Source organism: Loxodonta africana, chromosome 22 (assembly GCF_030014295.1).
Source record: "Loxodonta africana isolate mLoxAfr1 chromosome 22, mLoxAfr1.hap2, whole genome shotgun sequence".
Lineage (NCBI taxonomy): Eukaryota > Metazoa > Chordata > Mammalia > Proboscidea > Elephantidae > Loxodonta > Loxodonta africana.
The window spans coordinates 16690150-16703391 of NC_087363.1; the positions used below are offsets into that span (position 1 = coordinate 16690150).

General features: G+C 41.1%; 1 protein-coding gene across 1 annotated transcript in view; it reads left to right on the forward strand.

Moving 5' to 3' along the window:
• The window catches only part of ERC2 (ELKS/RAB6-interacting/CAST family member 2), an 866181-nt gene that overhangs the window by 509823 nt on the left and 343116 nt on the right, over positions 1–13242 (forward strand). Inside the window, 1 exon segment of the mRNA XM_064275182.1 lies at positions 11268–11408. Coding sequence (XP_064131252.1) covers positions 11268–11408 — 141 coding nt within the window.

Consider the following 13242-nt stretch of genomic DNA (forward strand, 5'->3'; position numbering starts at 1 on the left):
ACATTTTTAATTTCAAGATCAGAAAGGATGATAAGATTATATTTGAAGACTTAAATTATAAGAATAAATTAAATGACTTTTCAGAGCAAGATACATGTTTTTCAGCTTTCAAGGATTTATTTCCAAAGCTGCCTGTCGTAAATTTATGCTTGTAAAATTGGGGTAGGGGTATGTTGGTTCAGAAACCACTAATGATTATGTATCTCTTTTGCATTTTTTTAAGTCATACGATGTCAGCTCATTTTTTACCTCTTGATTATTTCTTAAAATTCACAGAAGTCAATATGTACCATGTAATTTTTTCATGTCATGGATTTCTGGCAGGATTTTATCTATCCCCCGGCCCTATTAAGATCTGATTTATTCCAGTTTAAATCCCAAAAGCCATTCTCAAATCTGAGACTGCTCCCTCTGTGTAAGTACTTCCTTTGAGGCAGAGGAGGTGTCTGGGAGGGAGAGCTGAGGTCTGTGGGAGTCTGTCCGCCTTGAACTGTCTCCTCTGCTTGGTAGTCGTATCACTTGGGCCAAGCCCTTCTCTCTGGGCCTCAGTTCCTTTTCTTTACATGCCACGACATGGATGAACCTTGAAAACATGATGCTAAGTGAAATACGTCAGTCACAGAAGGACAAACATTGTATGATCTCATAAGTATAGGTAAATATAGAGAGATCAGAGTTGATTAGTGGTTACCAGGGCAGGAAGGAGGGGGAATGGGATAAATTATTGTTTAGGAAGCATTGAGTTTTTGTTTATGGGAATGGAATCGGGCAAAGAATACTGGTGATGGTTGTAACAACATGATTGATATAATTGATCCCACTGAATTGTATATGTGAAAAATATTGAATTGGCAAATGTGGTGCTATCTGTATTTTTACACAGTAACAAAAATGCACATTGAATTAGCAGACCTCAGGAAAGACCAGTCACTAGACGAGGACATGATATTTGGTAAAGTAGAGGGTCAGCAAAAATGAGGGAAACGCTCAATGAGATGGATTGACATGATAGCATCCACAATGGACTCAGACATAACAATCATGAAGATGGCACAGGACCAGGCAGTATTTCATTCTGTTATACATAAGATTGCTGTGGGTTGGAACTGACTTGATGGCAACTAACAACAAGTAGTTCCGTTCTCTTTTGGAACTACCTTGACAATGAATTATTTGCTAATCTGAAGTCTCAGGCACATGAAATCTGAGCTGCTCCATAGATAAGGAGTTGAGAACTTAGATACCAAGAAGGGCCAGGCAGGGAACAAAAATGAAGAAGTGAGTTTGGTGTAATACATAGGGACTGCTGGTGACTGTGGCAAGTGGAGAGTCTCTGACCTGTCTAAAAACATTCAAATTTTCAAAAATTGTGATGCTCAGGCTGAACAAAATACCTCTGTAGGCTGGCTTTGGCCCATGAACCATTAATTGCCTACCCGTGTTTGTATCTGATTTTTAGCCTTTCACAGCAGTGAAGAATAAAAGCAAACACAGAATAATTTATTTGGAGGGAATTTTCAAAAGCTGCCCAAATTAGAATGTTAGTGTATTTTACAAAGCACAGATGAAAATGTTGGATGAGAACTGGCAAGTTTCTGTATCACGAGATAAAGATTAATAGATTTATTTTAAGTAGTTACCCCAGTGGGTATCAAACTTCAGTGTGTATCTAAATTATGTTATCAACCAGGGAGCTTCTTAAAATACAGTTTCCTGGGTCGTATTTTCTAGAGCTTCTAATTGAGTTGCTCTGCTGTTGAGCCCAGGAACCTGTGGTTTTTAACAAGCCCACCAATGATCCTGATGCATGTGGTCAGAAGACCACACTTGCAGAAGCACTCAGTTTGTCCTCTTCTGTTTTAAAGATAGGAAATGGGCTCAATGAGGTGAGCTGACTTGCCCAGAAATGACAGTTTGGGACACATGTAGCACTGTTCCCCAGCTCTCGGCCTGGGCAGAAGTCGTTAATCAGTTGTGGCACATGCTAACTTGTCAACCCAGCTCTCCAGGAAGCCACTTTGTTTCTGTCCAGGTTGGCCTGTAGTTAGGACTATGTTGCCTCCTGGGACTACCTAAAGGCCTCCCGGCTCATGAGTGATAGAATAGGACTAAAACTCAAACCTCTCCATCTTTGTGCTTTTGACGACACCACAGTCTCCTTTAAATGGTCTTTTCCTCATATGGCTCCATTTTTATCCTCATTTAATTGAACAGATTCTCTGGAATGAGACATAGTGAGAAAAAATGATGAATTAAAAATTGCAAACTCATAAAAAACCATACGTACATTTAATTATTTGCTGTCTTTTGGCCGACGAATGGAACCCATTAGGCACTGTTCGCCATTGCACTTGGATTCCGGCTTCCCAGGGAGCATGTTATCCTTTCTAATTTCCAGAAACTTACTTAAATATTAAGAATGAGCAAAACAATTTTGCCACTCGGCAAGTGAAGATTGAGTATGACTTAGCTCTGAGATTGACACACAGAAGCCCCAGAGTCAGAGCCCACGGTATTTATAAAGCTGGTCTCTACAAGTCTTGCTGTAGCCACATTGCCGATAAGCAGTTGAGAAAGTCAGATTGCAGAGCTGGACGCCCCTGCAGTTCAGCTCCCACCCGGTGATAAAGCACCAGTAGATTAAACCGTGCCGAGCCAGAGGAGTGCACAGGGAACACTTGCCAATGCAAATAAGGCTAAAACAAGAACACATTGTGGAATTTCTGCAAGTTAGTTGTTAATCAAGAAGATCATGGTATATTAGGGCCTTTTAGCACATGTTTTTGACATCTGGCTCTGTGTGGCTGACAGTTAAATTAGTTTTGTGATTGACGGAGAAGTATGTTGCCATATTGAATCATCAATAACACTTAAAAGCATTATGGTGCTTGCTGATTTTTTTGTCATCGATGCTCATTCGATACCACAAGTACTCAGAGCAAATCAACCTGTTTTCCCCGTGACACTGACACCATGGGAGCGTTACCAGGTACGCTTCATTTTATTAGCTTGAAGGCAAAATAGTCCCTAACTGTTGTGGTTGTTGTTAGGTCCGTTGAGTCCGTTCCACCTTATAGAGACCCCATGTACAACAGAAGGAAACACTGCCTGGTCCTGTGGCATCCTCACAGTCCTTGCAATGATTAAGTCCATTGTTGCAGCACACTGCATTGTGTCAGTCCATCTTGTTGAGGGTCTTTGTCTCTTTTGCTGACCCTCTACTTTAGCAAGCATGATGTCCTTCTCTAGGGACTGGTCCCGCCTGATAACACGTCCAAAGTATGTGACATGAGGTCTCACCATTCTCTCTTCTAAGGAGCATTCTGCCTGTACCTCTAAGACAGATTTGTTCGTTCTTCTGGCATTCCACGAAGTTTTCAATATTCTTTGCCGACATCATAAACCAAAGGCATCAAATTGTTCTTCAGACTTCCTTGTTCCTTGTCCAGCTTTCTCATGCATATGTAAAAAAAAATATGAGGAGATTGAAAATATCATGTCTTGTGTCAGGCGCACCTTTGTCCTCAAAGTAACATCTTTGCTTTTAAACACTTTAAGGAGGTCTTTGGCAGAAGATTTGCCCAGTATCATATGTCCTTTGATTTCTTGACAGCTGCTTCCATGGGCATTGATTGTGGATCCAAATAAAATGAAGTATTTTAACAACTGTAGTATTTTCTGTTTATCACGGCCCAGTTATGAGGATTTTTTTTTCCTTATGTTGAGGTGTAGTCCATACTGAAGGCTGTGGTCTTTGATCTTCATCAGTGAGTCCTTCAAGTCTTCACTTTGAGCAAACATGTTCATCTGCATATTGCAGTTGTTAACAAGTCTTCCTTTAGTCCTGATGCCATGCTCTTCTTCATGTAGTCTAGCTTCTTGGATTATTTACTGAGCGTACAGATTGAATAAGTATGGTGAAAGGATACAGCCCTGATGCACACCTTTTCTGATTTTAAACCATGCAGTATCCCTTCGTTGTATTCAAACGACTGACTCTTGGTCTATGTACAGGTTCCTCGTGAAACCAATTACGTATTCTGGAATTCTCATTCTTTGCAATGTTATCCGTAACTTGTTATGATCCACGCAGTTGAATGCCTTTGCATAGTCAATAAAACACAAGTAAATGGCTTTGCCATATTCCCTCCGTTCAGCCAAGATCCGTCTGACATCAGCAATGACATCCCTAATTCCATGTCCTCTCTTGAATCTGGCTTGAATTTCTGGCAGTTCCCTGTTGATGTGCTGCTGCAACCATTTTGGAACTATCTTCAGCAAAATTTTAATTGCATGCGATATTAATGATATCGTTCAATAATTTCCGCATTCTGTTAGATCTGTTGACATCTGGCTCTGTGCAGCTGAAAGTTAAATTAGTTTTGGAATGGGCACAAATATGCATTTTTTCTAGTCACTTGGCCAGGTTGGTCTTACAAATTTCTTGACGTGGACAAGTGACCACCTCCAGTGTTGCGCTGGTTTTTTGAAACATCTCACTTGCTATTCCGTTAATTCCTGGAGCCTTATTTTTTGCCAGTGCTTTCAGTGCGGCGTGGACTTCTTTCTTCAATACTGTCATCCTTGATCATATGCTACCTCTTGAAATGGTTGAATGTCCACCAAATCTTTCTGGTACAGTGACTCTGTGTATTCCTTCCGTCTTCTCTTGATACTGCCTGCATCTTTCAATATTTCGCCCATGGAATCCTTCAATATTGCAACAGGAGGCTTGAATTTTTTTCTTCAGTTCTTTCAACTTCAGAATACTGAGTATGTTCTTTCCTTTTGCTTTTCTAACTCCAGTTTTTTGCACATTTCATTATAATACTTCACTTTGCCTTCTGCAGCCGCCCTTTGAAATCTTACATTCAGCTCTTTTACTTCATCTTTTCTTCTTTTTGCTTTAGCTACTTGATGTTCAAGAGCAAGTTTCAGAGTCTCTTCTGACATCCGTTTTGGTCTTTTCTTTCTTTCTTTCTTGTCTTTTTAGCAGCTTTTTACTTTCTTCATATTTGATGTCCTTGATGTCATCCCACAATTCACCTGGTCTTCAGTCATTAGTGTTCAGTGCATCAAATCTGTTCTTGAGATGGTCTCTAAATTCTGATGGAATATACTCGAGGTCACACTTTGCTCTTGTGGACTTTATCCTGGTTATCTAGTGCTGCTATAACAGAAATACCACAAGTGCATGGCTTTAACAAAGAGAAATTTATTTTCTCACAGCCCAGTAGGCTAGAAGTCTGAATTCAGGGTGCTGGTTCCAGGGAAAGGCTTTCTTTTTCTGTTAGCTCTGGAGGAAGGTCCTTGTGATGCATCAGTCTTCTCTTGGTCTGGGAGTACCTCAGAGCAGGAACCTCAGGTCTGAAGGACCCGCTCTGCTCCTGGCACTGCTTTCTTGGTGGTATGAGGTCCCCCTGTTTTCTCACTTCCCTTTCCTTTTTGTCTCTTGAGAGATAAAAGGTGGTGCAGGTCACACCCCAGGGAAACTCCCTTTATATTGGATGGGGGATGTGAGGGGGGTGGGTAAGGGTGTTACAGTCCCACCCTAATCCTCTTCAACATAAAGTTACAATCACAAAATGGAGGACAACCACGTAATACTGGGAATCATGGCACAGCCAAACTGATACACACGTTTTTCGGGGGACATAATTCAATCCATGACAGGCTTGTTTTAATTTTCCTCAGCTTCAGCTTGAACTTGCGTATGGTTTGTTTCGAAGTCAGCGCCTGGCCTTGTTCTGACTGATGACACTGAGCTTCTCCATTGTCTCTTTCCACAGATGTAGTTGATTTGATTCCTGTTTATTCCATGTGGTGAGGTCCACGTGTATAGTCACTGTTTAAAAAAAAAAAAAAAAAATGTTGTTGAAAAAAGATATTTGCAATGAATAAGTCATTGGTCTTGCAAAATTCTATCATGTGATCTCTGGTGGTGTTTTCTATCATCAAAGCCATATTTTCCAACTACCGATCCTTCTTCTTAGTTTCCAGTTTTCACATTCCAATCACCAGTAATTATCAACGCATCTTGATTGCATGTTTGATGAATTTCAGACTGCAGAAGTTGGTACAAATCTTCAATTTCCTCATGTTTGGCATTAGTGATTGGTACGTAAATTTGAATAATAGTTGTATTAACTGGTCTTCCTTGTAGGCATATGGATATTATCTTGTCACTGACTGTTGTATTTCAGGGTAGATCTTAATTTTTTTTTTTGGCAATGAATGTGACACCATTCCTCTTCAGTTTGTTATTCCCAGCATAGTAGAACATATGATTTTCCAATTCAGAATGGCCAATACCAGTCCATTCAGCTCACTAATGTGTAGGATATTGATCTTAATGTGTTCCATTTCATTTTTTATGGCTTCATACTTCGTGCATTCCATGTTCTAATTATTAATGGATGTTTGCAGCTATTTCTTCTCATTTTGAGTTGTGCCACATCAGCAAATGAAGGTCCCAAATGCATTACTCCATCTGTGTCATTAAGGTCTACTCTCCTTTGAGGAGGCAGCTCTTCCCTAGTCGTATTTTGGGTTTCTTCCAACCTGAGGGGCTCATCTTCTGGCACTATACCAGACAGTGTTACACTGCTACTTATAAGGTTTTCACTTGCCAATTTTTTAGAAGTGGATGGCCAAGTCTTTCTTCCTTATCTGTGTTAGTCTGGAAGCTCCACTGAAACCTGTCCATCTTGGGTGACCCTGCTGGTATTTGAAATATTGGTGGCATAGTTTCCAGCATCACAGCAACATGAAAGCCATCAGAGTATGCCAAACTGACAGACAAGTGGTGGGTCTCTAATTAGGGTTTTTATTTCTTTCATCTAATAAGCCATGGTGGTACAGTGATTAAGCACTTGGCTGCTAACTGAAAGGTTGGTGGTTTGATCCCACCCAGTGGATCCATGGGAGAAAGACCTGGAGATCAACTCCAATAAAGATTATAGCCTAGAAAACCCTATGGGGCCATTCTGCTCTGTCACATGGGTCACTACAAGTAGGAATCATCTTGACAGCACATAACAAGAACATTCCTTTCATCATTCTTTTTAATTGACTGTTGTATGCTGGAGAGCTTACCAGTACTGGGTCAGAAAATATCCTAGGATTTGGTGCTGCCCTCTGGGAAGTTAGGCTGGGAGGATGGGCACGCAGGGAGGCCTTAGAAGGATGCTGAGTGAGTATAAATGCCACATGACCTGGCAGGAGGCATTCCTGGGGAGGTCTCCTAATAGTGCTGTCTTGTGGTCAGTTTGGGGCTTTAGAAATGGCCCTCCACACAGTTCCAGGGTGGTTGGTAGATGTGAGACTCAGAATCTGTCCCAAGTGTGAAGAGCTGACCAGAGGGTGACTGGAAGACCAGAGGGTCATTCCAAGTGCAAGGTCAGTTTAGTTATCCCTAGCATTCAGGGGATGATTATAAACCTGGGGATTTAGGTCAAATGGCTGGGTGAGTGTCTTCATTCCCCTAGGAATCTAGAACACACTGGAGAAGAAAGTCTGAGCTGAAAAAGAACATTGACGGCTCTGAGAAACGTGAGAGAGAGAAGAAATGTCTTTGGGACCAAAAATACTTCATTATAGTTTTTTTTTCCCCCTCCAACTTTGAGCTTCAAAATAAAACCTAAGAAAGCATCAGATTTTAAGAATGTGTTTCTTTTGTGAGTATTCAGGTGCGTACAGGTACAGAGGACAGTAGTATCTTGTCTCCAGTGCAGCTCAAAACCAGATAGAGTTTAATAAGCAAAAGTTTTTTTTTTTTTTTTTGGAGGGAGGGGGACCTCAGTTAAAGAAAGCATTATTGCTAATTAAAATTAAAAAAAAGAAATGTCCCTTCAATAGCCATGCATTGGAAGTGATGGGATGGAGAGGGCTGGGTGGCGGGTCAACCAGATTGAAGCTTTTTATAGTAAAGGTACGCAAGAGGCAGTAAGGACTTGGTAGCTGAAATTCTTACAAGCCCTTGAAAGGCTTACCGCACCATGCCCTGTGGCCATTTCTTCCCATAGATCACACAGCCATCTGCTCTGCCTTATCTCTGATGGAGTAATATAACACTGTCACCGTAATCAAGAAGAAACAAATAACTGGCAATTAATAGTCATTTTTTTCTACCCCCCTCTCCAACCACTGTAATGATATACTTCATTTAAAGTGTCTTTAAATGATTGCAAACAGTAATGGTACACTTTTTTTCCTTGAAAGCATGAGACGCATAAATTATTGTAATTGGGGTAGAACAGTTGCTTCCTTGGAGGATCTTAAATCACAGCCTCAGTGTTCACACTAACTTGCCTCTGCATTAAGGCACTGTATTTTTTTTTTCTGTATCAGGCATTGTCTTACACTGTGTACTTATAAGAATATAAATATCAGGATCCTTAGTTTTTTTTTTTAGGTGTAGTTGCTATACCAGTATTTTTTAATACACCCACCCAAAAGGAAATTTGAAGATATATTAAAACTAATTTCACAAAACTAACTCAAGGCTTACCTTCATGGAATTTTTCTTTAAAAAAACTGAAAAGGTTCTTTTTTTTTTGAAATAAACTTTTTTTTTATTGAATTACAACAACTCAGTGAGTTACCTTTAAGTGAACTCACCCGTATCTGCCACCCAGGTAAAGAAATAGAACATTACTTGTAATCCAGGAACTCTCCCTCATATCCATTTCCAGCAACTATTGCATCCTTTCTGCCTTAAAATGGCCACTATCCTGATTTCTAGTAGTGTAATTTTTTTTAAGGAGGTTTTCTATTTTTTTAATTGTACTTTAAATGAAGGTTTACAGAACAAACTAGCTTCTCATTAGACAATAAGTACACCTATTGTTTTGTGACATTGGTTGCCATTCCTGTGACATGTCAACACCCTCCCCTTCTTGACCTTGAGTACCCTATTACCAGCTTTCGGGTCCCCTCCTGCCTTTTCGTCCCTGCCCCTGGGCTGGTGTGCCCATATAGTGTCATTTTGTTTTATGGGCCTGTCTAATCTTTGGCTGAAGGGTGGACCTCAGGAGTGACTTCACTACTGAGCTAAAAGGGTGTCTGGAGGCCATACTATCAGGATTTCTCCAGTCTCTGTTAGGCCAGTAAGTCTTTTTTTTGTTGTTGTTGTTTTTGTATTAGAATTTTGTTCTACATTTTTCTCCAGCTCTGTGCAGAACCCTCTATTGTGATCCCTATCAGAGCAGCCAGGCACCATCTAGTTATGCTGGACTCAGCCTGGTGGTGGCTGTAGTACTTGTGGCCCATTAGTCCTTTGGACCAGTCTTTCCTTTGTGCCTTTGGTTTTCTTCATTCTCCGTTGCTCCAGGTGAGGTGAGACCAGTGGAGTATCTTAGATGGCCACTCACAAGTTTTAAGATGCCAGACGCTACTTACCAAAGTAGAATGTAGAACACTTTCTTTATAAACTATGTTATGCCAGTTGAGCTACATATTCCCCAAGACCATGTTCCACACAGCCCTCAGCCCAGTAATTCATTCCCTCAGGGAGATTGGTTGTGTCTATGGAGCTTCCATGACCTTGAAAAGGCTCTTATTTTGATATTAGTACCAGTTGCTGTCGAGTCGATTCCCACTCATGGTGACCCCATGTGTATCAGTGTAGGACTGTGCTCCACACAGTTTGCAATGGCTGATTTTTTGGAAGCAGATTGCCAGGCCTCTCTTCTGAGGTGCCTCTGGGTGGACCCGAACCACTAATCTTTTGGTTAGTAGCTGAGATTTAGCCATTTGTGCCACCCAGGGACTCCTGATAACAGCGTGGTCCCACGTTTTTAGAAAGGGTTTCTACCAAAATAGTGTTTTCATTTTAGTATGAGAGTCCAGGGGAACAGGTCCTCAGTCCTCCTGGAATGGCTACATCTGTGGCAGTGCAGCCTTGTGAGACCTGGATGCCAGGCTGAGTCTCTATCTCGGAGCTGGGTCACTTTATATGAGTCAGCCGGCCTCTCTGAGGGTCGAATCCCTCTCTCTCCACTGTTCCTGGGAGCACTGCTGTGACCTCACAGCTGTGATAATAACTAGATGAGAAGGAGACATCATGGTACCTCACATGTAAGTCCTCAGTAAAGGAAAGCTGCTGTTTGAACTTTGTTCACATTCAGGCAGTGTTTCAGCATACTACTGATTGCCAAGCAGCTACTGAAAACACGGAAGTAAAAATCTCCAGACACACTGGGAAATTGCATGCACAGTGGACTCATCAGGGCTTCGAACCAGTTCTCCCCAGTTCAGCCATGGCCAAGGCGACACTGGAATAGACTCGAATTTCTAAAATTTGGGTGACCTGGAACCATAACTGGAACAGGAAAAATTATAGGTCAAAGCCCTGGTAGAAACTTACTCTTCCTGTTAGAAAACAAGGGCAGTGTACGCGTTGCATAGCAACTAAATCTCTTGGCCGTGGGATTCTGCACAGAGTGGAAAATGCAGACTGGGAAACAGTGGCGCCCAGTTTAAAGATGGCAGCCGATCATGCCACTTTGAATGTGTGTTGCTTTCTGCAGTCCTCGCGATAATCCAACCGCACACATCAGGCTCCTGCAAGGGCTCACTACACCTCTTCCTAGTCTCCCATCCCAGGGCTTCAACCTGTAATTTTTTTCTGTTCTGGTTATGGTTCCTGATCACCTAAATTTAAAAAATTCTGTTCTGGTTTCACTTTCTTGGCCATGACTGAACCGATTTGAAGCCCTGAAGCTTATTCTTTATTTTGTCTCAAGTGCTCACTGTGAGTTCAGCCCTAAATCCTAGAGGGCCTGTGTCCTGCCCCTCTGCAGTCCATAGGTAGCCAGAGAAGAGTCTTCAGAAACCAAGGAAGGCTCTTTGAAGTAAAATGGAGTGTCCAAGCAACGGGGGCTGAACAAAGAGCTCAGTTCTGCTTTTTTTCCTTGCCTGTACAAGACATTGACAAGTGTAGACTCAATGCCTGCACATCCCTCTTCTGGAACTACTCTAGGAGTTTTCCAGATACCACTATGAACCAAGAAGGGCATCAGAGCTTGAACACTGAGGCATCTTACAACACTGCAATAAAGCTATATTGATGATCTTTCCCAAATGCAGTTATACAAAGCCTCTATTTCCAAACCCAGTTTTGCTTATCTTCCGACTGTCATTTCTTGTAGAGCAGTTCTTGTACTTATTGCTTCTTCTTATGTGCGTTGCTTCTGATTACCTGTGGTAGTGTGCTTTGACACGTACACTGATGGATTCTCACCTCTTCTGTGACAATTGACTCACAGGAGAGAATCATCGAGCGCTTGAAAGAACAGCGGGAGAGAGACGATCGGGAAAGACTAGAAGAGATAGAATCTTTCCGAAAAGAGAACAAAGACTTGAAAGAGAAAGTCAACGCTTTACAAGCTGAACTGACTGAGAAAGAGGTGAGTTCAAAAAACAAATGAACCCTGTTGATGACCCTCATTAGCCCATGTTCATTGTAGCCTTGAGACTTAGTTTGAGGGACTGTGTGAAAACTTGGGGAACGTGGGCACATTTTTTCTGTGAAATGCACAAATTCAACAGAAAATACTTTTTGTAGTAGTGCCCTAAGCATATCTTTACTGACTGTACACAATACGACTCCTTGAAACTTTTCTTTATATCTTACCACATTTGTGTGGCGCAGAGGAGTCACTGTGTTTTCAAAGTCCCGTGATCCTTTGCTTGAGATAAAAACAATAACAGTGCATCGGTAATAATAATATCAGCGCCACTTTATTGAGATCCTTTGAGGTGCTAATTCTTATGCTGTGTGCTTTACATTCATCCATCCTTCTCAAATTGATTACCCTGTATGCCTGGGGTTAGGACATGTAGTGCCAGCTCAGCAGAAAGGTATAGATTAAATGTGGCTGCTTTTCCAGAATATTCTTTTCATGTTATGGGAAATAATTTTAAACAGTATTTCCATGTTATTAAAGATGCAGAGACAGAATGCAAATCTTATGTCTGTTCTTAAGGTAGAACAATATACTTAAAAGAAATTTCTTGCTTGGGGTTATGGAGAAGACACATTGAGCTAGATGAGAGTCCCCCATACTCTAAGGGATACCTAGTCCCCCTTCCAGTTTATTCGGGTATTTCTGTGGAGAAGTTTGAGAAGCAAGAATGTGGATTATATTATTTTATTTAATCTCTACAACTCTGAGGTAAACACCATCGTCCACGGTTGGCCCCTTCACACTTTTGTCAACCAGAAATGTCCTCTCCTTTTTTCCTCGGACTGTATTGCTGCACAGTTGACCATTTCCCAGCCCTCTGGGATTACCTAGGCTCTTTGGTTTTTGATAATTCTGTACTAATTCGTGTCTAAATTAAGAATTGAGACGAAGACAGGAAGGATTGGTGAATAAGAGGAGTTTTGAGGAAACCCAGAAGTGAAATCCATATTCCTAAAGTTTTTTGAAGAAGAGATTATTTTCTTTGATAAGAAAGAATTTAAATTGTCTCCCTACTGTTTCACTGGTAATTGTAACTTGGGTCATCTATAGTGACTATACTTTGTATGTAAAAAAAAAAAAAAGGCACAGAAACATTGACCTCATCTGTAGAATTCTTCTCTGATTATAAGTGCTGTTGATGGCTTTGTACCTTAAAATCAATGATATGGCTCAAACTGAGAAAGAGATCTTGATGTGGTGGAGCGAGATTGTTAAATGAAAATAATTGCGTCAACAATGCTTAGGTTATGTGAATTTGAGGTGAGCGTTTCAGCAAATATCTATTGTGCACGTCCAGCATGCCTGGCACTGAGCTGGTTCTGCCAGAGAAACAGGACTGACGAATGTATGTAGAGGTGTATTATGTATGCTTGCTCAGTCCAGTGGTGAAATTTCTCCTTTCTTCAGTTTTTCTCCTGATTCTACTGCTTGGATCAGGCCCATCCAGATTATTGAGGATAACCACCTGATTGTAGATGCTAGCCACATCTACAAAATACCTTCACAGCAACACCTAAGTTAGCGTTTGGTTAAGTTGGAACTGATGTCTAGCCAAGTTGACACACAGACTGACGGTCACACTAGGCAACTTAAAATTTGTAAAGAACAACAACAAAAAATTGCTGTCCACAGGGAGCTTATAATTTAGTTGGGGTGAGAATACACATCCACTATGACAAGAAATGTCTAGATTATGAGGTTCTTTGTTATTTCTGTGGAAGTGATAGGATAAAGGGCAATGGAATTGTAGGTGGAGACCTGAGTTTGAGACCTA